General features: G+C 39.9%; 1 protein-coding gene across 4 annotated transcripts in view; it reads right to left on the minus strand.

Annotated features, from left to right (window-relative positions):
• The window catches only part of DOCK1 (dedicator of cytokinesis 1), a 550,235-nt gene that overhangs the window by 472,099 nt on the left and 54,801 nt on the right, over nucleotides 1-23,335 (minus strand). For all 4 annotated transcript variants that reach the window (XM_073354059.1, XM_073354057.1, XM_073354058.1 and 1 more), the window contains exons 3-10: nucleotides 22,203-22,243; nucleotides 19,569-19,624; nucleotides 17,839-17,935; nucleotides 10,266-10,414; nucleotides 5,202-5,337; nucleotides 3,815-3,972; nucleotides 2,539-2,620; nucleotides 1,967-2,102 (exon numbers count right to left, since the gene is read on the minus strand). In XM_073354059.1, coding sequence (XP_073210160.1) covers nucleotides 1,967-2,102; nucleotides 2,539-2,620; nucleotides 3,815-3,972; nucleotides 5,202-5,337; nucleotides 10,266-10,414; nucleotides 17,839-17,935; nucleotides 19,569-19,624; nucleotides 22,203-22,243 — 855 coding nt within the window. The remainder of the gene's footprint in view (nucleotides 1-1,966; nucleotides 2,103-2,538; nucleotides 2,621-3,814; nucleotides 3,973-5,201; nucleotides 5,338-10,265; nucleotides 10,415-17,838; nucleotides 17,936-19,568; nucleotides 19,625-22,202; nucleotides 22,244-23,335) is intronic.

Genomic DNA, 23,335 nt, shown 5'->3' on the forward strand with positions numbered 1-23,335 from the left:
GAAATTCCATATTAGTCTAAATGAACATGATGAAATATTGTATATCTGAACATTTCTCTTAATTTGCTGTAAACTGCTGTACTGTATTTAAGAGTACAACAGGGAAAGGTAGAGCTTATTTGAATTTCAACATATGGTTACCTCAGCATGTGCAGAATTCCCTTTACTATAAGGAATAGGTAGAGAATAGTAAGGAACTTTGGGGGCTCGTCTATATAAGGAAGAGGACCCCACTTGCTACTCTGGACTAGCTTCCCACGTGGACACACTTTCTGTGGACTAAGCTAAACAGCCCAAGGGCCCTCTTAAGACACCCCCAAGGTGCCTTAAACTATTGCACACAAAGGCACTCTTAGTGCACAGAAAAAGTGTCCACACAGGGAGTTGGCACAGAGTAGCCAGTGTGCTTTACATTCACACCCGAGCTTATTGCACACTAACTTCCCCATGTAGACAAGCCCTTAGTTGTCAAAAGCCTTGAGAATTTTTTTTAAATGACCTCCCTGGTGCATGTTTTAATGTCAATAAGAGCCCATTAAAACCTAAACTAATCAATGCTTAAATCTTCTCACTGTGTACGCCATGTGAGCTAGAAGCCTACTTATAACTTATATTTTGGAAAATATTATCTTAACATACATGGTTCTCGCACAACTGTGTGTGTTAATAAAAAATGCCTTCCTTTTGCTTGTGTTTTTATTAAGGGCAAAGTAGTTTGTTTCTGAAAGTAATTACAAAGGGTAGCAGAAACAGGGCATATGATGAATTCATGTAACTATGCAGTCAACAATTAAGTTATTTGTGTTCTCCACTTTATTTGAGCAATTTCATCATGTGATTTCTTTGACCTTTCATCTCTCTGCACCTTCTCCTTAATAATTCTGAGTATCTGCCTTTTGTTCATAACCAGCTAAATCACTTATTCCTGAGTGACTTCATAATCTCTAGCCCAGTTGATGCTCTGCCATTTCAAACATTTTAAAAGGTAGTATATTCCACAGGAAGAGAATTAATCTGATTTAAACTCTAAGCTACAGTGCATTTGGACATTTCCATTCAGGTTTTAAAATACCTGATGCTATACACAGAATCCTACAGAATCATAAAACTGTAGGGCTGAAAAGGACCTCAAGAGATCATCAAGTCCATCCCCCTATGCTGAAACAGGACCAAATAAACCTAGACCATCCCTGGCAGGTGTTTGTCCAACATACTCTTAAAAACCTCCAATGATAGGGATTCCACAACCTCCGTTGGAAGCTTATTCCAGAACTTAACTACTCTTATAATTAGAAATTTTTTTCTAATATCTAACTTAAATCTCTCTTGCAAGATTAAATTACTTGTTGTCCTACCTTCAGTAGACATTGGTAACAACTGATCACTGTCCGCTTTCTAACAGCTGTTAACATATTTGACTTATCAGGTCTTCCCTCAAGTCTTCTTTTCTCAAGACTAAACACGTCCAGATTTTTAAACCCTTCTCTTATAGGCCAGATTTTCTAAACCTTTAATTATTTTTGTAGCTCTCCTCTGGACTCTCCCATCTTGTCCACATCTCTCTTAAAATGTGGAGCCCAGAACTGGACACAGTACTCCAGCAGAGGCCTCACCAGTGTCTTACATACAACACTCCTGTTTATCACTGCCAAGAACGATATTAGCCTTTTTTAAAAAATGCACCACATTATTGATTCATATTCAATTGTGATCCACCATACCCTCCATAGTACTATCACCTAGCCAGTTATTCGCCATTTTGTAGTTGTGCATTTGATTTTTCCTTCCTAAGTGAAATTACATCCAGTGTAACATATGTATCTAAGATACACACAAAAGATTTAGTAGCTTGTTTTTTCCCCCTTACCAAAATGCTGACAAAAACATGGAACAATTATTCAATACTAAAAGCAGCTCTTATTTACAGTGAATTCTGACTATGTAAAAGCTAAGAAGAATAGATTACCTGCTACTCCAAAAGGTCGTCTTAGCCCAGAGGTTAGTTTTCTTGTATTGTTGTCTCTTAGTTCCATTCTGCCTACTCTTACAATCTGACAGACAAAACTGATTTTCTCTCTTTTCAGGTCTTTGCTGCCAAGGTCCTAGAAATATTAATTTCCATACATTATAAGAATCCTGTTCATTTCAGGTTCTACTTTAATAGCCAGCAGAAAGACAAGTTGTTGTTCAGAATTTAGTCTTTTCATCTTTTAGCATTAGAATAAGTTATTCTCATGACAATAGAATTTTCATAACAATACTTAAGCCATTAATTTACACAGAAGCCAAAGAGTCCAACTATTTTTGAACAGTTTAAATCTTTTTCACAATTGTCAGAGGTTCAACTTGGCCTTTACCCACATGAACCACAGTTGTCAGAAATTGCATTAGAGTAATTAACAAGGAGTGACTTACAAGTTTCTCCAAGACCTAAATTCAAGTCTGCAGAGGTAGTCTACTACCTGTTAAAACTCTTTAGCATTTTTCAAGATAGGAAACAAAGCATTTTAAACACTGCAAAAACAAAAGCACACTTACAGTGAACACAGCTCGAAGATTATGTAACCTGTCTATGTCTTTAGGCAGCCCAGAACTTGACCATCGAACTAGATAGTTTTCACTGTAAGAACAAGGTTTTTAAAATATATATATATATGTATGTATTTAGATATACATATGAGCTCAGATGTTACAAAATTAGGTTAAGTTCACATTAAACAACCCATTTTTCAGCACTATAAGCGAGGTTCTGCTCAGTAAAGTGATTATACTAAATAGCACCTTCTTACCCAATTGCTTGTTCCTTGTGTGTAAACATTGCCATTTCACAGACTAAATTATATTTTTGGGTTTTCTTATTATTTTGGGAGGGGGAGGGTTTAGTTTCAGTGTTTTACACCTGTTAATACAGGAGTGACAGTGCAGCTCTGGGACAATGAGCTGGATTCTTACTCAGCTCATGAAACAGTAGGACAATTAACTGAGTTCTGCCATTGGTGATGCATGAGCCAAAAGAACCCAGCTTGACTTTCAGTTCTCATGGCATGGCAGGCAATTTGACAAAAACACAAACCAACCATCTGATTTCCACACCTAATCTGTTTAGTGAGTCACAAATATGGTACCACATAATTGCATTTTTAAAGTCACTTTTTAGAGTAGAACCACACTTCAAAATCTAAACCAAAAATGTATCAACATTAACTTTAAGATGCCTACAGAAGTAATTTTATAATTCATATAGCCACATATGGATACTAATGATGAAGTTTTACAGGGGTCAAAAAGTAATATACTCTTTTGTCTCTTTAAACCTGATATCACAACAGGTGTGCTTCTCTTTTATTACAATCACAGGAACATTTACTCGGTGAGCAGCTGTCATTGTGCTTTGTGCATGTAATATGAATAGAAGAGCAATTCTTCTTCAGCCTAGTAGAATGCAGTCCCTGTAAGGAAACAGGGGATCCAGAACACTCACTCTCTCTGATGACTGCCAAGGCAGCTGAACAGTGAATGAGCCAAGCCTTGTTCATGTGTCATTTACTTCTACATAGGTGGAACTAAAGACAATGAGATAAGGAACACTACAAATTTCTAACGTGCTGAAGCAAGGAAGACTAATCTGTTGCTGTGTTGAATAAAGCAGATGAAGTGCTGTATAATGCAGGCTTCCCAGCTAACTTTCCGCTACAGTTTACCCAGCAAACTGACCTTCCAAAAGCCCTCTCCAATCTGCTGTGACTCCTTGACCAAATCCAGAGAGGCACAAGATAAACAGGTATACATAATGCAACAGACAGACGACACTAACCTGATAAACTTTGATTCTAGTGGGTCGTACAGAGACATCAGGACTTCAGCATCTTCTCCTATTTTGCAGACTACATTTTTCAAATTTACAAATAAAGCAAATGAAGGTGTGGCAGCAAATTTGGCTTGTCTGTTAATATCAATGTTCTGCTTTTGAGACTGTAATTTAAGAGAGACAAAACAGTCAAATTTAAACAGCACTAACAACTAGAATCACGCCCTTAAATCATATCCTTAAATCTTACCCTTCCACTACAAAACGTTTACCTGAAACATTTAGGGCAAAAGAAGTGTGTGTCCCCTCCAGGGGGAAGAAGCTCCTTGCCATTTTCTATAGTGGGAACGGGAAGGGTGCTGAGATTTCTGGCAGGCTACTCTACCTGGATCCTCCTTGGAGTTCTGTTTTGTATAGTTTCTAGCTACCAAGGGGGAATGGACAGAATGGAGCAAAGGATTGAGCTTCAAATTTGTCTGCTAGAACAGAAGAGCTTTCCTTCTGTCTCCACTCTTCTACTTTTTCCCTAGCCTCCTACAGGCTGCAAGGAAAGAAGGGGGAGAAGACAGGATCGCTACTCTGCCCTTTCCCTAGTTCTTTAGTCTTTCTCCACAATGGATGACTTTGGGGCCTACCTCTGTTGTTGCTGCTTCAAGCTTTCCCAAGAGCAACAAGAAGACGACAGTAAACATCAGCACAACCTATCCAGACCCTTGTTAATTATGCTCTGCTCCTGCTTGGCAAACCAGTGAGTAGCATCAGAGACAATAAAACCATCTACATAAAGCTCAAGAAGAGCAGATTTCAAAGTTCACATTTGGATGGGTCTTTAGGAGAGAGAATTTTATTTTTTAAGCGAAGTTTAAATTCTGCAAAATTTTTGCTTTGCCCGCACATTTACCAGGGAACCTTTTTACTTGCCACAGATGATTCAGCAAGTGCATTTTTAAACTCAGGATACGGATGCCATATACAATCCTAATGAAAATATTAATTGATCTGAACTAGAGCACTGTATCCCAAATTAAGCCTCAAGAAAAACCACCATTAATATATACAATTTAATTAAATATGCATCTCCTCTCTCACGTCATCTTCGTAGTTCTCTCTCATAGTAATCCATCAATTAATTAATTTATTGGTAGAATATTATATCAACATTGACACTTCTGAAGTATAGGAATCATGTTTTAAAAGGTGGGTAAGTTATGCAGCCCAAATAAGATGAGCTACACAATGTATTTTTGATACTTTTAATCTTGAGAATGCTTCATGGACTAAAACAGAAGACTAAGCCAAATTCCTGCTTTAATTATATTTTATCATTATTTTTGACATTAATTTACATGATTCTTAATTTAAAAAGATAACAGTTGGGGATAGTGTATCTTACCTTTTCTTCTAGTAGTCTTTCCTCAACTTGCTTGGAAGCTATTTCATGAGCTCTGAAAAGGCTGATTGTGCTGGTTTGTTCTGGATCTAAAATGTTGCCATCTTCATCCCTTACAACCAGATCCAAATCGAGAATCCTATGTAAAAAGTTACAGATTACTTATCATTACGCATAAAAGGCCTGCAAGAGTTGCAGAATGTTGAATATGTAATCACAGATACCTGATTTATATGAAAAGAAAAATCTCTTTTTCTGATCTGTCTCATTTGACATTCTGGACAAACAAAGTAAGTAGTATCACATACAAATTGGCTGTCAAAAAAATGAGTTCTAGCTTCTTTTTTAAAAATCTTCCTTGGCAGGCAGTTCCATGTTCCTTTAGAAATCCACAAATCTATAGAAGCAAAAGCTATGAGACCCAGCAAAGGAGATACTAAGACCTTTATCATTCCTTAAGGAAGAGTACAATTTTCTGTCAGTAGGATTCAAGTTTCAAGGGTTAGCCTGTTCAGAAAGATTTTTTTTTCCCCATACACACAGTCTATCTTTTGGGAGGATCACCTGTTTTCCACCGTGCAAGCTCCAGAACTTGTCATAAAACCAAGGCATGAAGAACATACAGTTTATATAGCTCCAAGTCTCTCTAACAATCTTGGCCAAGGTCTTAATCTTCCAAATATCCTCAGGGAATTACTCTTTCCTGTTCTCCTGTGAATTCTTGTTTTGGCAGTCCTTTCATCAGGAGTTTGCTAAAACTTAGAGTCCAAGAAATCTCAACTGGGTGAATCCTAATCCAGCATGGAAATGTGTCATACAAAGCCTGACTCTTCTGAGCAGGAAGCACATAGACAGGAGGTAGCAGTTTCTCCTTCCTCTCTTCTGCAGGGAAGACTCTGGACCATTTCTAGCTGGGTGCGGAAGCTGGAGGAGCCACCCATAAAGGTAAAGGAGAAGCCTCATGAGCATATGGAGCCATGGAGTCTTTGACAGCGTGACACACCAAGGACAGGATCCCAGGGAAAATCCCCTCTAGATAATGTTCCAGATTACCTGAAATAAAACACTACCATGTGAGGACCTTAAATTAATGGCCTGAGAGTATCATTCCCATGAGAGGAGGAAACACGGGACTGTTAAGAAGTTGCGCATCCTCCAGTCTCAGTGCAAGAAACTCTTCAATGATTTGCCTTGAGTTGAAGGAGGAAGGGAGTGCCAAGTGCTGTGGTGTTCCAGGGTCTTTGTACAGAACGATCATCTGTCCCTACGTTAGGAGAAAGGATTGGAGTGCTAAAGTTAATTGGTCTGCTGCTCAGAAAAGCTGGGGCAGAGGATGTAATGATTTAGGAATCTGTCTGTAGAAGTCATGAACAAAGTTAGATTACAAATTCTGTGTCTTTACCAGGCTGCAAACTCAATTTTGAACGTGCATCCTTTTGCCTTCTCTGCTGTCCGTTTGCCTCTATGTAGGGCCAAAATTCCAAAGGTTTGGGGCAAAAGAATAACAAAAGAGTTCTCACAGTTAACTGCTCTTCCAGTGAAGGAGAGCAGCTCTTTACAAAAGATGGGCTCCCAACCAGCAGAACAGGTTTAGCAGGGGACAGGTCCTCAGGATGACAAAGTCACCTGGCAGGCTTTTCTGGTCAACTGGGAAGGCGGAGCTGGATGTCACCTGACAGAAGGGGCTGAAAGTTATCAATAGTGAAGAGCTGATGGGTCAGAGTCTCTTGTCTCCAGCAACTTAGCATTCAGAGGCTGCATAATGCAGGAAGCCCTCCCTGCTTTCCTGAGCCCAGAAGGGTTCCCAAGGGAAGGAGGGGTTACTTACCCATACAATAACTGGAGTTCTTTGAGATGTTTTAGCCCTATGTGTGCTACACTTCAGACGTGTGCAAACCCTCAGGCTTTTGACCCGAGATTTTTGGTTGCAGCGTCTGCAAGATCTGCATCTGTGCCTTATACATTCTTATGTTCTGATTCAAGGGCATATAGGTTAGGGTGGACCAGTCGCCGCTCCGGTACCTTCTCCACTAGGCAATCCAGCCAAGGCAAGGACTTCAAAGTAGAGGGGAAGAAGGGCAGGTAGTAGGGCATTAATCGGAACAGAAAATCTCGAAGAACTGCAGTGACTGTACAGGTAAGGAATCGCTCCTTGTTAGAGTAGTTGTCTCTATGCGTCCTTCACTGTAGATGAGTTCCAAGCAGCATACAAACTTCTGGGGGTGGGTGCCAGGATCACCGATCTAGTACAGATCAAAGAACAGCTGCACCAAAGGCTGCATCTGCCCTCGAAGCATGCACAATAGCACAGTGCTGGGGGAAAGTTTGCGCAGATGACAAAAAGGGCAAATGTGTTAGATCTGTACCTCTCCTGTGTTTAAAATGCTTTACAACTACTGCATGCCCCAGGAGAGAATTCTACTGCAAACCAGAAAGTTCACACCTTTGGGGTGCAGTTCTGGGAGAAGATGTGTTTAAGTATGAGGGAGTCTGAAGGGTCAGCATTGAGCCCAGAGGGGCTAGGCAGCTGGACAGCAGTTTCCAGCTCTCAGGATGAGGTGCAGACAGGAAGTCTACACCCAGAGAATGTGCCGAGGGACCCAGAGATTAGAGGGGTGGCCGGATTCCATTCAGCCTTGAGGGGCTTAAGCCATCCAGGGACACAGAGGCTTGGATTCCCTCTGCAAGAGGGTGCCCAACTGGATCTGTGACAGTGGGTTCTTTGAAATACTGTTTGCTCTGGAGTGGAACATGAGTGCTAAAGAGAGTGGGATTGCCAGAGGACAGTTCAGGAAACCTTGCAATATACACATTGACTAGCTTCAGCTCCTACGGAGGGCTACCTGGTGAGGAGCTGGACTCTCCGACTGAAGCCTGAGATAAAGAGCAGGCACGGCATCCTCATCTGCCACTGCTACCACAGGTGTGGACATGACACCCTCTCCTGCCTGTCGTGAGAAGGCAGAGACACTCCTAGCTTAGGTTGGGAAGCAGAACGAGAGGATTTACAACAACTGTGGCTACAGGAGCCTGCCACTGGAGATATCTGGCACACCCATCCAGCCAGTTGTCCTCTCTGTGAGAAGCCAAATGCATCTGCCTGGAGCTAAGAAAAGCACCGGAGCCATCCTGTGTCTAGAAGAATGTAGACAGGCACGGGGGGGGAAAATAATCTAATACTCAGTGACTGATCATTCCACCTTGCAACTATGAACAACAGAGAGGAAACCCACTGGCGCAGATTGTCAAATGAACAGGAGCAGAAACTACATTGATTTTATCTTTTCATTTCTCTTTAACTTACACGTGACATTTGTAAAAACATGTTGATGACTAAGGAGTTGTTCCCAAGTGTTTCATTTTGTTTACAATCAGCTTTTCAACCCCAAAAAGACACCTGTCATTGACACACAATAAACTGATCCAGTCTCATAATCTCATATCTACCCATTTAAAAAACAAAAGTCCATAAATCCACAATGATTACGTTTTTGATTATTGCAGCACAATAAAATTAGTATCCTGCCTTTATTTATGTAAAAACCAATTACTTTCAGTAAACAATGGGAAAAGCAAGCACATACATGAAATCCAGACAGTATATATTTAATGCATAATGAATATTTCTTATGTCTGGATATTAAAAATTGTCATTTTATTTCATTTTACGCAAAACACGATATATGGCTGTACTAAAAAGATACTGCACCCTTTAAAATGTGCATATTTACTCAAAAGTTCAAATTCAATTCTCTCCCCTATTCTACAGGGAATGTTTTAATCACTTAATTAGTCCATCAGAACATTATGAATAAAAAACACAGTACAAGATGTTCTATTGTGTTGAACACTGAGCATCTGGACGTTATTCAGAGTAACTTTAACCAACTCCTTAGCCAGATGGTAAAATACAGTAGCCAAACAAATAATATCAACAACATCTGGTTAACTGTCTACTGGGGTACAACAGACCATATCTTGGATTATAAATGCTAAATTACTTACTGAATGGAGTTAGCGATTTTTTTATCACTAATTTTGCTGATAAAGTACATGGGCACAAGAACTGAAAAACCTGCAATATTTAAGTAGCAAAGCACAAACTGATGAATCCTCATGAGCTAATCATACTACAGTGGCACTTAAAGAAAGTTTGGCTGATCAATCTTCCATCCCCAGGAGTTCAATAACCTTATATTACCCCACCTTCTCGTTATTCAGACTGCTACGTTGACCAGATTCCAATTTTGTGTATAAGCAAGGTAAGATTCCTCGCTTTCAATTAAAAATAATGTCACAACTGAATAGTACGGCATTCCTCCTTACCATGGGATGATTTAAATCTACCATTAACCAGTTCAATTTTCAAACACAACATTTCCTCCATCCGAATAGTTTTCAGAAGGCTTAGCCTTAAATCAAAAGTCACCTCATCTAAGTTGCTGACATATCTGATGCATGCCCCATTGTAACATTTGTCGTTGATTAGGTGCCATTCCTGGTTTTTATCCTCATCTTCTGGATGAATATAAATGCTTATGAAATCTAATCAACAGTATAACCATTAATACAAGCTAGATACTACACAAGCAGCAGCACAATGAGATACCCCACGTTTCCCAGACAAATCCTCTAGCACTGCATGAGAGCATTAACAAGTTCAGAGTGCAAACAGCTGATGGTGCTAGAGAGGCAGCTACCGTTTATGTGAATTGGCAAAGGGTTTTGAAAGACAGGAACAATTTACATCTTTCATCTGACCTCAGAAAAATCATAGCTTTAATCTGACATCAAACTGATAGTGTCACAAAGTTTATGAGTGACAGTTTAACAGAAGGAGTCTAGTACACAAATTATAATTTGTACTGTATCAAAAATGCTTTTATATTGCAATTTTTCCCACTTTGCCGTACTCTAAAAAGATTGCTACTTAAACTACAAGTACTACTCCTTACAGAAATACTTTCTTCATGTATATCCGGTGCCTTCGAACTGCTATATAATACGACAAGGCTGGTTCCCCCCACTCTCTCAAGAAGCACACCCTATGAAGTAGTCATCACAAACCTGTTTCCATAATCTATTTTGGCAGTCACTTTCTTTTTCATTTCCTTGAGCTCATCTTGGGGTAGAGTTCCAGAAAGTATCTGTGATCTCCATTCAATAAGATCATATATCATATGTCGTACACTGTGGAACATATCTCTGTTATCTTGCTGTTTGAAAATAAAATAAACAAGACTGTAAATGTTATTCTAAAAAGGTAAATAACTAAGCACATTTTAGAGTTTTTATATGACATATTAAAAATATGGGCCATGAGATTCAAAATTAGGTGTCTAAAGCTAGGCTCCAAAATTAGAGGCCTGGTTTCCAATAATGCTGAGCATGTAGCTGTCCTCTCAATGGCAACTGTTGGGTTCTCAGCACTTTTCAAAGTCTTGTCTCCTATTTAGGTGACTAAATACTGATTTAGGAACCTAAGTCCCTTTAAAACATTGACCATGATTTACTCAATACAGTGAATGATTCAGGATTAAGGCATCTTTTTTGTTTATATGGTATCTTTCCACGGACCAGGCATTACACAGAATTCAGAAGGACAGACAGACAGCAGGAACATTATAGGAATAATATGGGAAAGAACACCTTGGCTTTAAAGACTAATGTAATACTGTATAATTTACTGGGGTGGAGGTGATGGACTTGTTCTGCCTTTAAAAGAAGAGGTGTTTCTGGATCTATGATGATACTGAATATCTGTTTACAGAGCTCTGGGGTTGCAAGAGATCAGATCTTAACCTGTCTAGCTCAGAATTGAATACAGGCTCTCTAGCACATCAGAGCAGTAGAATATTTTGGAGGAGGGGAAAATAAGGTAGAAAGCAGGGGACAGGGAGATGGAATTCCATATTTGAGACGGAAGAAATAATTTCTCTGATAGTATTTTTATAAATACACACAGGATTAAACTTTAGCAACCATGAAACAGGGCCACCTCTGGAGTGAGATGCAGTGGTTGCTTAACAGTGCACAGCAATGCTACACAACAGTTTAGGGCAGCAAGTGAATGTTATATCTAGGGCCCTACCAAATTTATGGCCCATTTCAGTCAATTTCCACAGTCACGGGATTTTAAAAATCATAAATTTCATGATGTCATCTATTTAAATCTGAAATTTCATGGTGTTGCAATTGTAGGGGTCGTGACCCAAAAAGGAGTTGGGGGGGGGCGGCTGTCGCAGGGTTTTTCCAAGGGGGTAGGGGGGTTGCAGTACTGTTACCCTTACTTCTGCGCTGCTGCTGGCGGCGCTGCCTTCAGAGCTGGCAGCTGGAGAGCGGCGGCTGCTGACCGGGAGCCCAGCTTTGAAGGCAGAGCCACCACCAGCAGCAGCGCAGAAGTAAGGATGGCACAGTACGGTATTGTCACCCTTACTTCTGCACTGCTGCCTGCAGAGCTGGGCCCTCAGTCAGCAGCTGCCGCTCTCCGGCCACCCAGCTCTGAAGGCAGCAGTGCAGAAGTAAGGGTGGCATGGTATGGTATTGTCACCCTTACTTCTGCGCTGCTGCTGGCTGGGCACCGCCTTCAGAGCTGGGCGCCCGGCCAACAGCTGCTGCTCTCCAGCCACCCACCTCTGAAGGCAGCACAGAACTAAGGGTGGCAGTACTGCGACCCCCCCCTAAAATAACCTTGCAACCCCCCTGCAACTCCTTTTTGCGTCAGGACCCCCAATTTGAGAAACGTTGGTCTCCCCTGTGAAATCTGTATACTATAGAGTAAAAGCACACAAAAGACCAGATTTTATTGGGGGGGTGGAGGGGGTGGGCGACCGACAAGATTTCACAGTCCGTGACACATTTTTCATGGCCGTGAAATTGGTAGGGCCCTAGTTATATCCAGCAGAGAAACTACAATGGCTATTAAGCAGACAGATTACTTACCTCAGTTGGCATTTGCCAGCAAACCAGGGTTAATCTCCCTATTCTTAAAAAAGAGACTGTGATATATTTAAAGAAATGAGAAGTAGTCAGATCTAGGGTCGCCACCTGCCCAGGTTTTCCCAGGATTGTCCTTTGATACAGCTGTCCTGGGAAATCTGTAAGGGCGTTTAGTACACACTGCCAGCTGTCCAATTTTAGTTTTTTGCACTCAGGCTCATCCTGGATGTCTTGGTTTTTTTGTACCTCAGGGGGTGACAACCCTAGTCAGAACCTCAGTTATATCTGATCAGAAAGATAGCACTTCCAACATCATAATGTCATGCAGTACATGCTAGGCCACCGATTCAGTACTGATCCAAAAGGGAATTGCCAACATCTTCCTGCAGTCATGATATTTCACTGAGATCTCCCATGCAGACCATGATCAGGCTCAATGCTATTTATCAGTCCCACAAGGACTAGCAGGGATAACTAAGCCCTGGTCTACACTACAAGTTTAGGTCTAATTTAGCAGCGTTAGATCAATTTAACCCTGCACCCGTCCACATGACGAAGCCATTTTTGTCAATTTAAAGGGCTCTTAAAATCGACTTCTGTACTCCTCCCCGACAAGATCACCGCAGAAATTGACATCTCCAGGTCGAATTTGGGTTAGTGTGGACGCAATTCAACGGTACTGGCCACCGGGAGCTATCCCAGAGTGCTCCATTGTGACCGCTCTGGACAGCACTTTCAACTCAGATGCACTAGCCAGATACACAGGAAAAGCACCGGGAACTTTTGAATTTCATTTCCTGTTTGGAACAGCGTGGCGAGCTCATCAGCACAGGTGACCATGCAGTCCCAGAATCGCAAAAGAGCTCCAGCATGGATTGAATGGGAGGTACTGGGTCTGATCGCTGTATGGGGAGACGAATCCGTGCTATGAGAACTCCGTTCCAAAAGACGAAATGCCAAAATATTTGCAAAAATCTCCAAGGGCATGATGGACAGAGGCTACAACAGGGACCCGCAGCAGTGCCGCATGAAAATTAAGGAGCTCAGGCAAGCCGACCAAAAAAACAAAGAGGCAAACGGCCACTCCGGGTCAGAGCCCCAGACATGCAGCTTCTATGATGAGCTGCATACAGTTCTAGGGGGGGCCCCCAACCACTTAATCACCCCTGTCCATGGAAACCTGCAAGCGAGGAGTCTCATGCAACAGGGATGAGGATTTGGGGGACAAGGAAGATGAGGAGGATAGTGCACAGCAGGCAACCAGAGAAACCATTCTCCCCGACAGCCAGGGTCATTTCTCATTCTGTTCTTCCTAGTTATTCTTCCCAATTCTGCCCCTTTCATATTTTGTCCCTTCCAGGTCCTGCCCCACACATCCTTCTCTTGCACCAGAAAAGCATTACTGCTCTAGTATTAAATTAGTAGTAAATTAAATTAGTAGTCAAATTTCTACTTTATATTCATTTGCATCTGATATTCTCTCTCTCGCCTCAACTGTACCATATTACATCTCATCCTCTGATTCACTTCCAACATAATTCATTTTGTCTCTCCTTCCTTCTCCTTTGTGGGCCTCATCCAAAGCCCATAGAAGTGTGTCAGAACATTTCCATTGACTGCAGTGGATTTTGCATCAGACCCTGTAACAGTCAAAGTTTCTAGCTTCTTTTAAGTGTCCCTTTATGTGAGACATGCTCAGTACCACACTCAAGTAGTAATTTATTTCCTTGTTATCTTCACTTTTCCCAAGTTACGTTCTCAAAATCTTATTTTTCGAGGATATTCACTTTACTTTTGCCATAAAAACAGAAGTCACATAATATACATTTCATACAGCTGTTCGTGACATCTAGAAATTTTGCATCAAATAGCACAGAACATACTTTGAAGTGGAAATTTCCCATTTTCTTTAAAGAAGGTGGGTTTGCTAATCTTACATTCGTCAAACTAAGAGCACCGGGATGCTGCATCTCCTCTAATGTGGTATTAGACTACAATAATACTATTTGCATTTCAGCCATAATTTTTTAAAATCACTGTATTTAAACAGAAACAGACTATCTGAAACTGCCCAGATCATCACAAAATATTCATAACTAACTCCAAGCTACCTTCGAGACACCACTGACTTCCTGAGGAAACTACAATCCATCAGTGATCTTCCTGATAACACCATCCTGGCCACTATGGATGTAGAAGCCCTCTACACCAACATTCCACACAAAGATGGACTACAAGCCATCAAGAACACTATCCCCGATAATGTCACGGCTAACCTGGTGGCTTAACTTTGTGACTTTGTCCTTACCCATAACTATTTTACATTTGGGGACAATGTATACCTTCAAATCAGTGGCACTGCTATGGGTACCCGCATGGCCCCACAGTATGCCAACATTTTTATGACTGACTTAGAACAACGCTTCCTCAGCTCTCGTCCCCTAACACCCCTACTCTACTTGCGCTATATTGATGACCTCTTCATCATCTGGACCCATGGAAAAGAAGCCCTTGAGGAATTCCACCATGATTTCAACAATTTCCATCCCACCATCAACCTCAGCCTGGTCCAGTCCACACAAGAGATCCACTTCCTGGACACTACGGTGCTAATAAACGATGGTCACATAAACACCACCCTATACCAGAAACCTACTGACCGCTATTCCTACCTACATGCCTCCAGCTTTCACCCTGACCACACCACACGATCCATCGTCTACAGCCAAGCTCTGCGATACAACCGCATTTGCTCCAACCCCTCACACAGAGACAAACACCTACAAGATCTCTGTCAAGCTTTCTTACAACTACAATACCCACCTGCAGAAGTGAAGAAACAGATTGATAGAGCCAGAAGAGTTCCCAGAAGTCAACTACTACAGCACAGGCCTAACAAAGAAAATAACAGAACGCCACTAGCCATCACCTTCAGCCCCCAACTAAAACCCCTCCAACGCATTATCAAGGATCTACAACCTATCCTGAAAGATGACCCAACACTCTCACAAATCTTGGTAGACAGGCCAGTCCTTGCCTACAGACAGCTCCCCAACCTGAAGCAAATACTCACCAGCAACCACATACCACACAACAGAACAACTAATCCAGGAACCTATCCTTGCAACAAAGCCCATTGCCAACTGTGCCCACATATCTATTCAGGGGACACCATCACAGGGCCTAATAACATCAGCCACACTATCAGAGGCTCGTTCACCTGCACATCTACCAATGTGATATATGCCATCATGTGCCAGCAATGCCCCTCTGCCATTTACATTGGTCAAACTGGACAGTCTCTACGTAAAAGAATAAATGGACACAAATCAGATGTCAAGAATTATAACATTCATAAACCGTCGGAGAACACTTCAATCTCTCTGGTCACGCGATTACAGACATGAAAGTTGCGATACTACAACAGAAAAACTTCAAAACCAGACTCCAGCGAGAGACTGCTGAATTGGAATTCATTTGCAAATTGGATACAATTAACTTAGGCTTGAATAGAGACTGGGAGTGGCTAAGTCATTATGCAAGGTAACCTATTTCCCCTTGTTTTTTCCTACCCCCCGCCCCTCTTCCTCAGACGTTCTTGTTAAACCCTGGATTTGTGCTGGAAGTGGCCCACCTTGGTTATCGTGCACATTGTAAGGAGAGCGATCGCTTTGGATAAGCTATTACCAACAGAAGAGTGGGTTTGTGGGGGGCGGGGGGGGAGGGAGAAAACCTGGATTTGTGCTGGAAATGGCCCACCTTGATTATCATACACATTGTAAGGAGAGTGATCACTTTACAGAAGCTATTACCAGCAGCAGAGTGGGGTGGGGGGAAAGAAAACCTTTTGTTGTGATAACACCCATTTTTTCATGGTTTGTGCGTATAAAAACATCTTCTGTATTTTCCACAGTATGCATCCGATGAAGTGAGCTGTAGCTCACGAAAGCTTATGCTCAAATAAATTGGTTAGTCTCTAAGGTGCCACAAGTATTCCTTTCCTTTTTCCAAGCTTGTAGTTTTTCAGTTAATCTGACAGACAATTAATGCTTATTGTTGTACATTTGTGAAATGCTTCTGTGTAATCAAAAACAAGCATGCATAGAACACAGCTGTTGAATTTTAAGAAGTTCTGTACGTGTCAGACAGATATTACCATATTGGTTTAATTAATGAGTACTAACTTTTCACTCAGAATTTATGCATATGAAAATAATCTGGACTGAGAATTTAAAATTTGTGCTAACCAAACAAAGCAATGTAATTTGTCGATTAATACTTTATATGCCAAAAAGGCCTATATTGATTAATTTTAAGGATATTTTAACCCCCACAAAAGTTAATCTCAGTTTTCTGAATTTCTCATAACCTTGAATCTCTCTGCCTTAAAGATAAATATTGCAATAGGGATCTTTCATTACCTGATCACACAACATGTATGTAACGAACAGCTAGATCCTGTACTACTTTATAGTTCTATAGTCCCTTCAGTCTGAAGATTGCAAATAATTTAACAATGATTTAGCCTTGAAACATCCATTATGAGATATCTAACTACGGCACCAATAGATAACAGCACAGTTCCTTTCCATTATTCCAGTGTCATAGTAATACTGTCCAGGATGAGGTAGCTATGGTGTTAAGTTTCAAAATATGTCATATTATATTACCCCCACTGTTCCAAAGCTATCTGGGCCAAAACTGGAACCCAAATCCAAACCATTTTTAAATTTAGGAAAAAGAGATTTCAAATTTGAATCCCTGATTCCAAATCTGTCCCTATTTTACAGGGTCTGAGTCAGATCCCAACCCAGAATGGAGACTATTTTCTGATTCCTTTTTGGACATAGCTGAAATTTCATTTGAAGTCTCATGAGATGAAGTTTGGAGACTTTGGTATGATCAAATCCTAAATCAAACCCTAGCCCTGATTCATCTGCAAACTTTAAATAAGAGCCTAATCTGGATGAAGATCTAGTCAGTAAACACTACTCATCTGTACATAATAATTATAATAATAATACATGAGTTGATGTTAATTGGCACAGAATATCAATGAAAAGTTTCGTAGGCCCAAAAATTTCTTTGACTTTAAAAAAAATCTGATCTGGTCTACAAAAATCTACAACAGATAAAAAGCCAGCCCTCCAGGGTGACATGCTCACGTCACTACCTCTTGGTGCGGTGACTGAAATCACAGGCAGGCATGTTACTAAATCATGTTGCATCATTCCTCAGCTCTTAGTATATGCCATGGTCTCGTAAGAACATAAGATACTGCTATACCAAGACCTGCTCTCCAAGTCCCTGATCCTGCATATCATACCCACAGTTTTCAGAGCATGGCACGGTATGGAAAGGTATGCCAGGTTGCCTTGCCACAGAAGCTCCAAAATAGCGTTGCAAAATGAGTTTCAGAGCTACTTCGGGAGAGTAAGAGTAAGGAAAGAGTGACCTTGGTTAAATAGTGCATCTGAAGAAGTGGTTTTTTACCCACGAAAGCTTATGCCCAAATAAATCTGTTAGTCTTTAAGGTGCCACCGGACTCCTTGTTGTTTTTCTTGGTTAAATAGATTTTCTATAGTTTACATTCTACTATTCCTAATTTTTTAAATATGTCGTCTTTTCTCCTTCTTTCCACCCAACTCATAAAGCCCAGAATACTGTAAACAGAGGAAAAAAATTAGCGCACTTTACTTACCACATATAGCTGCCGCCATATTATGGACCACTCTCGTAGTGTTGTGGTAACTTCTTGAATCAGTGGGAGCTCACTGGGTATGACTGTTTCATGCTGTCTAAAGTTCGCAAAAACAATTTTTGGTAGAATAGTAAAATGGTTAATATAGTTCAATTTGTAGAAGCGATTGGTAGTGCTAAGTTTCAAATCCAATTCCATAACAACAGGATTCAAAAGAAAATATAAACATATTACAAGTTATATAGTATATCTATATGCCAGAAGAAATGTGGCCTATTGCACAGAGCACTGGACTGGGATTCAGGAGACTGGGGTTCCATTCTTGACTCTGCCACTGGCCTGATGTATGACCTTGCACAAATCTCATTTCACTTCTGTCCATCAGTTTCCCCATCTAAAAAATGGGGATAACAATACTGATCTACTGATGAAAAGCACTATGTGAGAGTTAAGTATTATTTCCACAAATATTAACATTTCATGTGTATCACACTATTTACTTCTTTTGTAAAGTACTAATGTACTAATTTTGTAGGAACCGATTGGGGGAAAGCCAGTTATGTGGCATGTATGACATCATGCCATTATGATTGATCCTTTAGCAAAATACCGTTTTTACACAGGAAAAACCTGTTTTGTAGGTCTTCACCATTGGTGTCTCTAGATGACTATTTTAAAATAGTGCATCACCTGAGTATGGAACAATAGTTAGCTCTTTTAGCATGTCAAAAGTGCAGCACGTAGAGGCAGTTTTGTAATCAGCCAGGAAGATGCCATTATGCAGTAATCATATGATTAGTAAGTAGTTTTAGCATTTACATATTTAAGAGGGTTAAAAAAAGATCAGGCAAAAGGAGGAAATATTTTAATTCTTTGCACCAACATTCATATCTGGCTAGTCATTTGTCAATTCCATTCAACATTATTTTTGTTTCACAAATATCTTTTTTAAATGATCTTCTGTAACAGTATTATGACTTTTAATACACATGTATAGTAAATGGATAACAGAGTTCAAATTCATACACATCAATGTAGCACTGTTTCATTAGTATAAATTGCTTTTATATAACAGCTCAAAACGTCTGCAGGCAAGTAAACTCAGGACAGTGGAATATACATAACACAACAACACGTGGCACTGGGATAATCTTTTGTAGAAATGCTTCTCAGCAAGACAACAAACAACAGATACCTTACCACGGAGAGTTAAGTTTACTTAGCTTATTCAAGAAAAGATCAATAACTGACTTGAACATCATCATCTACAAGTTCCAACATAATGAGAATGTATCTGCTCTTAGAGACATCCTTAGCCTACTAGAGCAAAGCATAAGATCCAATGGCAGGAAATTGAAGTCAGAAACAATGAAACTGAAAATGCGACTCAACTGCTCAATAGTCAGGGTAATTACTAACCAGGGGAGTAGTTTGTCAAGGAATGTGATAAACTCTCCATCATCTGGAGCGTTTCAATCAAGACTAAAAGCTATCATGCTCAATGCAGTAATCAATGGATGAAATTCTATGGCCTGTGGTACACAGGAGGTCAGACATTTGCTCATAATGGTTCCCTCTTGCCTTTAGATCTATGAATCAATTTTGAAGTGTTCAGCACATCCTTTCATTAGCCAATAGAAAATGAGGTATTAGCCTCGTCATAAAAGCACAGAAATTATATTTCCACAAATAAGTATTTTATTTTTGTTAAACTTCAAGTCTCAACTCACCCTTTTCCTTCAACTATTGCTTCTTTAAGCTGAATATAGGAAGCAGGAAATATGCCCTTTGGGGGGGGGAAAGAGAGTTAGGTTTTTTATATATATAGGTAACCAGACATACATTCAGATTCATTATCTAACAAATAGCCACACTCTGTTCTGCACAGAATTTTTCATATTCTATTCAATAGCATTAAATAGAAAGGCTATTTTATGAATGTCTCAGATCTGAATTTGATTTTGCATGTGTATTTTAAAACTGTTATTATGTCCCTAACTTTATATATTATCTTTATAAAACTGCATTATACAGCATAGGTAGCTCCTTAGTTAAAGTACAGTGGCCTGTAAGGAGATGCACTTCCCCCTCTGCTCATGCATTTACTGCCTCAGGTTCCCCAACTCAGTTCCCAGAAGAATGCATGTAGACTCGTGGGCTAAATCACATCCCCTCTCTAGGTCTGGTTCATTAACAAAAACAGTTCAACTCAATTCTTCCCTCACAGACTTTATGGTTCCTTCCCAAACCCAGGCCCTGCTGCCTATCCTGTTTTTAAGCCTCTCCCAGAAGAGGTTTCTACTCCTGCTCTCTAAAGGTATCTCCTGCTGTCCTCCTGACCCTGGTCTTCCCTGTCTGCAGCAACAGACTCCTTGTTATAGGAACTACCACCTTTGGTTACCTGACTTGGCCACACAGTAACACACACACACACACACACAGACACCCCCCCCCCAACCTATTCTACCATCGCAAGGCATACACATTTCAATGAGGGATTTCTTAAAAGATTTCTGCTGGAAGCTGGCTGCTTGCCTGAAACGAATACACTTTAAAAGTGAGTTGTTGCCTCCCTCCCCAATTATAGAGCCTAGAATTAGGGCATAACTTTTAAAATCTAATTTGAAAGTTAACAAATGCCCCTAAACCAGGATAAGATGATACCTTTCCCATACCTCAGCTTTTAAAGCTAGTGGTCAAGTATCTTGCCTTGACACTCACACCCAAAAATTAGACATTTTGAGATTATAAACACACAAACATCTAAGCTATGTTTCAGATCTTACTCAGTACCAACACTAATAAAGATGGATAGATTTTATTTTACCTCAGCAAATTTTCCAGTCACCTAGACTAGCTCTCAAAGGTAGAGAACCACAACTGAACCTAATTTTGTGCAAAAGCTGTAAAATTCTGTATTCATGCACACATTAACATTAACTTTTCATAGGTTGGTGCCACTTTAACATAACCCCCACATAAGTTAATTTAACTGAGGGAACCAAGTTACAGCCCTTGAGTGGTTAACTTTCTTTTTAACCTCCATCCCAATCCTTTGAATACAAAACACATTAGATACACAAGAGGGATGGGAGGAAAGGAGTGAACAACATAGTTGAGGAACAGACTCAGAAAGCAGGAGAAAATGCCAAGTGCCAGAGGAACAACCAAGAGACACTGGTCAGAGAAGAGACAGTATCAGGAGGTCAAGGATGGGATGTGCAAGTAAGAAAAGGGTCAGCTGCAAAATCTAGACATAAGCCAAGAAAGGAAAGGAAGCAGAAAGACCAGGGTATTGTAAAAGGAAGAAGTTCTCTCTACTTAGCTCCAATCCTTAAGAAAGCAGAGGGGTGGAAATGGAATGAGAAAGAGTAAGAATACACAGGTATTAACACTGTCAGCATTCAGGAGCTTTTCTATAGGGAGCAATACAAATACAATCCATCAAGATGCACTAGCATTAATTTAGGACAGGTGAGTCTCCCCCACACCTACACCCAATTATAAAAAGATTCTACAGGAATTCCCCATTTTCAATATAGGAAATCTCTCTCAAACCAGTAAGATCTTTCAAAACAAAAGAAGTTTTTTAGGACTTGCTATATTTAGCGGCAGTCAGATTAATACAGCAGCACCTAGAATTAATTTCAGTCAACACAAATACCCACTACTTAGAATTTAGTGAGACACATTCTTGAAGTTTTACTTCAAAAGAATTTAAAATACCCCAAAAGAAAAACAACAAAAAGGAATAGAAAACCAAAAGTTAAGGAAATCGGAGAGGCCTACCACAGAATTCAATATGTAATTCCTTTGGTTACTTTTAGACATGCAGAAGGCTATGCAAATGAAAGGAGCTCAAAGTTCATTTCTGAATACAAATATGTATTTCTAAACATTTTTATTTTAAAAGGCAAAAATCAAGACTATAAATCTTTAATTCTGGTTAAGTACTATTATAAAATAACCCCCCACCGATTTTTTTTTTAAATGCAACATTATAGGCAATAGTTCAGCTGTTCCCTTTTTTGTTTTGGAATATCTGCTGTCAACAGACATTTGATGCTCAATTCAAGTCAACAAGATGACAAAATTGCATTGCAGAAAGCAAGATTACTCCATCTTTCTCAGACAAAGGCTGAAAATCACAATGCTATCACTTTGCAAGATGCAATTGCATTTTATGAGTAATTCTGTATTTAACAGAACATGAAGCTAACATTAGCGTAACAGATCAACTAGATTTTAAGTTTTATAAAAGTTCTTAGTTGACTTTTTAACAAAGTTCCAATACACAAATGAATCTTTACAAATATTTGTTACAAGAGAAAATGAAATTGTAACTATGGGACTAGAACACTTACCTTTTTAGATTTTTTTCTTAATGTGTAACCTCTGTACCAGCCTAGAATAAAGTTATGAAAAGTTTATTAACACACTGCAACAGAATCTCCTTTGCAGTTGGATAATATCTTAGCTTTCTTTCTGTCCACAAAGATTTTCTCATTGTAGCTGAATTTCAAATCTCCATAAAACTGATAGCTTAATGTTCATCTTTACTTAAATCAGTTTTGGTTAAATTGGTATTTCCGGAATCAAGCTAAGCCATTTTGCACGAACATTAGAAGTTTGCACTAGTTTAACTAGTTTGCTTTAAAATTGATTTAGCTAAACAAACCAACGCTAATTCTTTCATTTAGATCAGTCCTTTGTCATCACATCAGGGAACAGCAGCATGCAATTCAGGATGCTATTCACACACCACTAACAATAAATAGGTGAAGACCTAGATGAAGCAGATATTTTGTGAACAAACTACTGGCTGAAATGTGTTTTCATAAAGCATCTGAACAACTTCAAGCAAACAATCAGAAAAATCAAAGTGCATGAATTATTCATGAACTGAAAAAAGGGTTACATGTGTTTGTTAAATTATTCAAAGGGTGCCCCTTGAGCACCCTGCTGGGGCATTGGTGCAGTAGAGTGTCAGAAGGAAGAGTCCCACCTACTGTTAGTTAAACCATGGACTCAGCAAGACAGAAACTACAGAGCAGCATATTAACAATAACTGCTCAGAGGTCCAACAGCAACGCAAAATACAAAACCTGTAATGACAAGTTCTGTAATGACTGAATGGATATTTAAATGGCGATGCTTTGGGGGATTTGTGTTTTATCTTTCAAAAGTAAAATGTATGTTGGTTCTCCAGAGTTCTCAATGTTAAGGGGCCTGAAGGCCTAGTTCAATGCCAGCCAGCAAGGAAGCTAGCATTCCAGCTTTTCCCCCGACAATTCTATTGTAGTGCAATCATTCCAATCCAGTAAGACATTTCTCACACTCACAGAGGCAGGTGGCATGCCAGGAAAATATGGAGGTAATCTCTCATTTATTGTGCCCCCAGTTCACTACACATCTGCAAGCAATCAGCATTACAGCTTTTATTGTTTCTGAGACCATTCTGTTTCTTTGTGACCGTTTAATTAAAAAATCCCACAAT

The sequence above is a fragment of the Lepidochelys kempii genome, chromosome 7 (assembly GCF_965140265.1).
Source record: "Lepidochelys kempii isolate rLepKem1 chromosome 7, rLepKem1.hap2, whole genome shotgun sequence".
NCBI classification, from domain to species: domain Eukaryota; kingdom Metazoa; phylum Chordata; order Testudines; family Cheloniidae; genus Lepidochelys; species Lepidochelys kempii.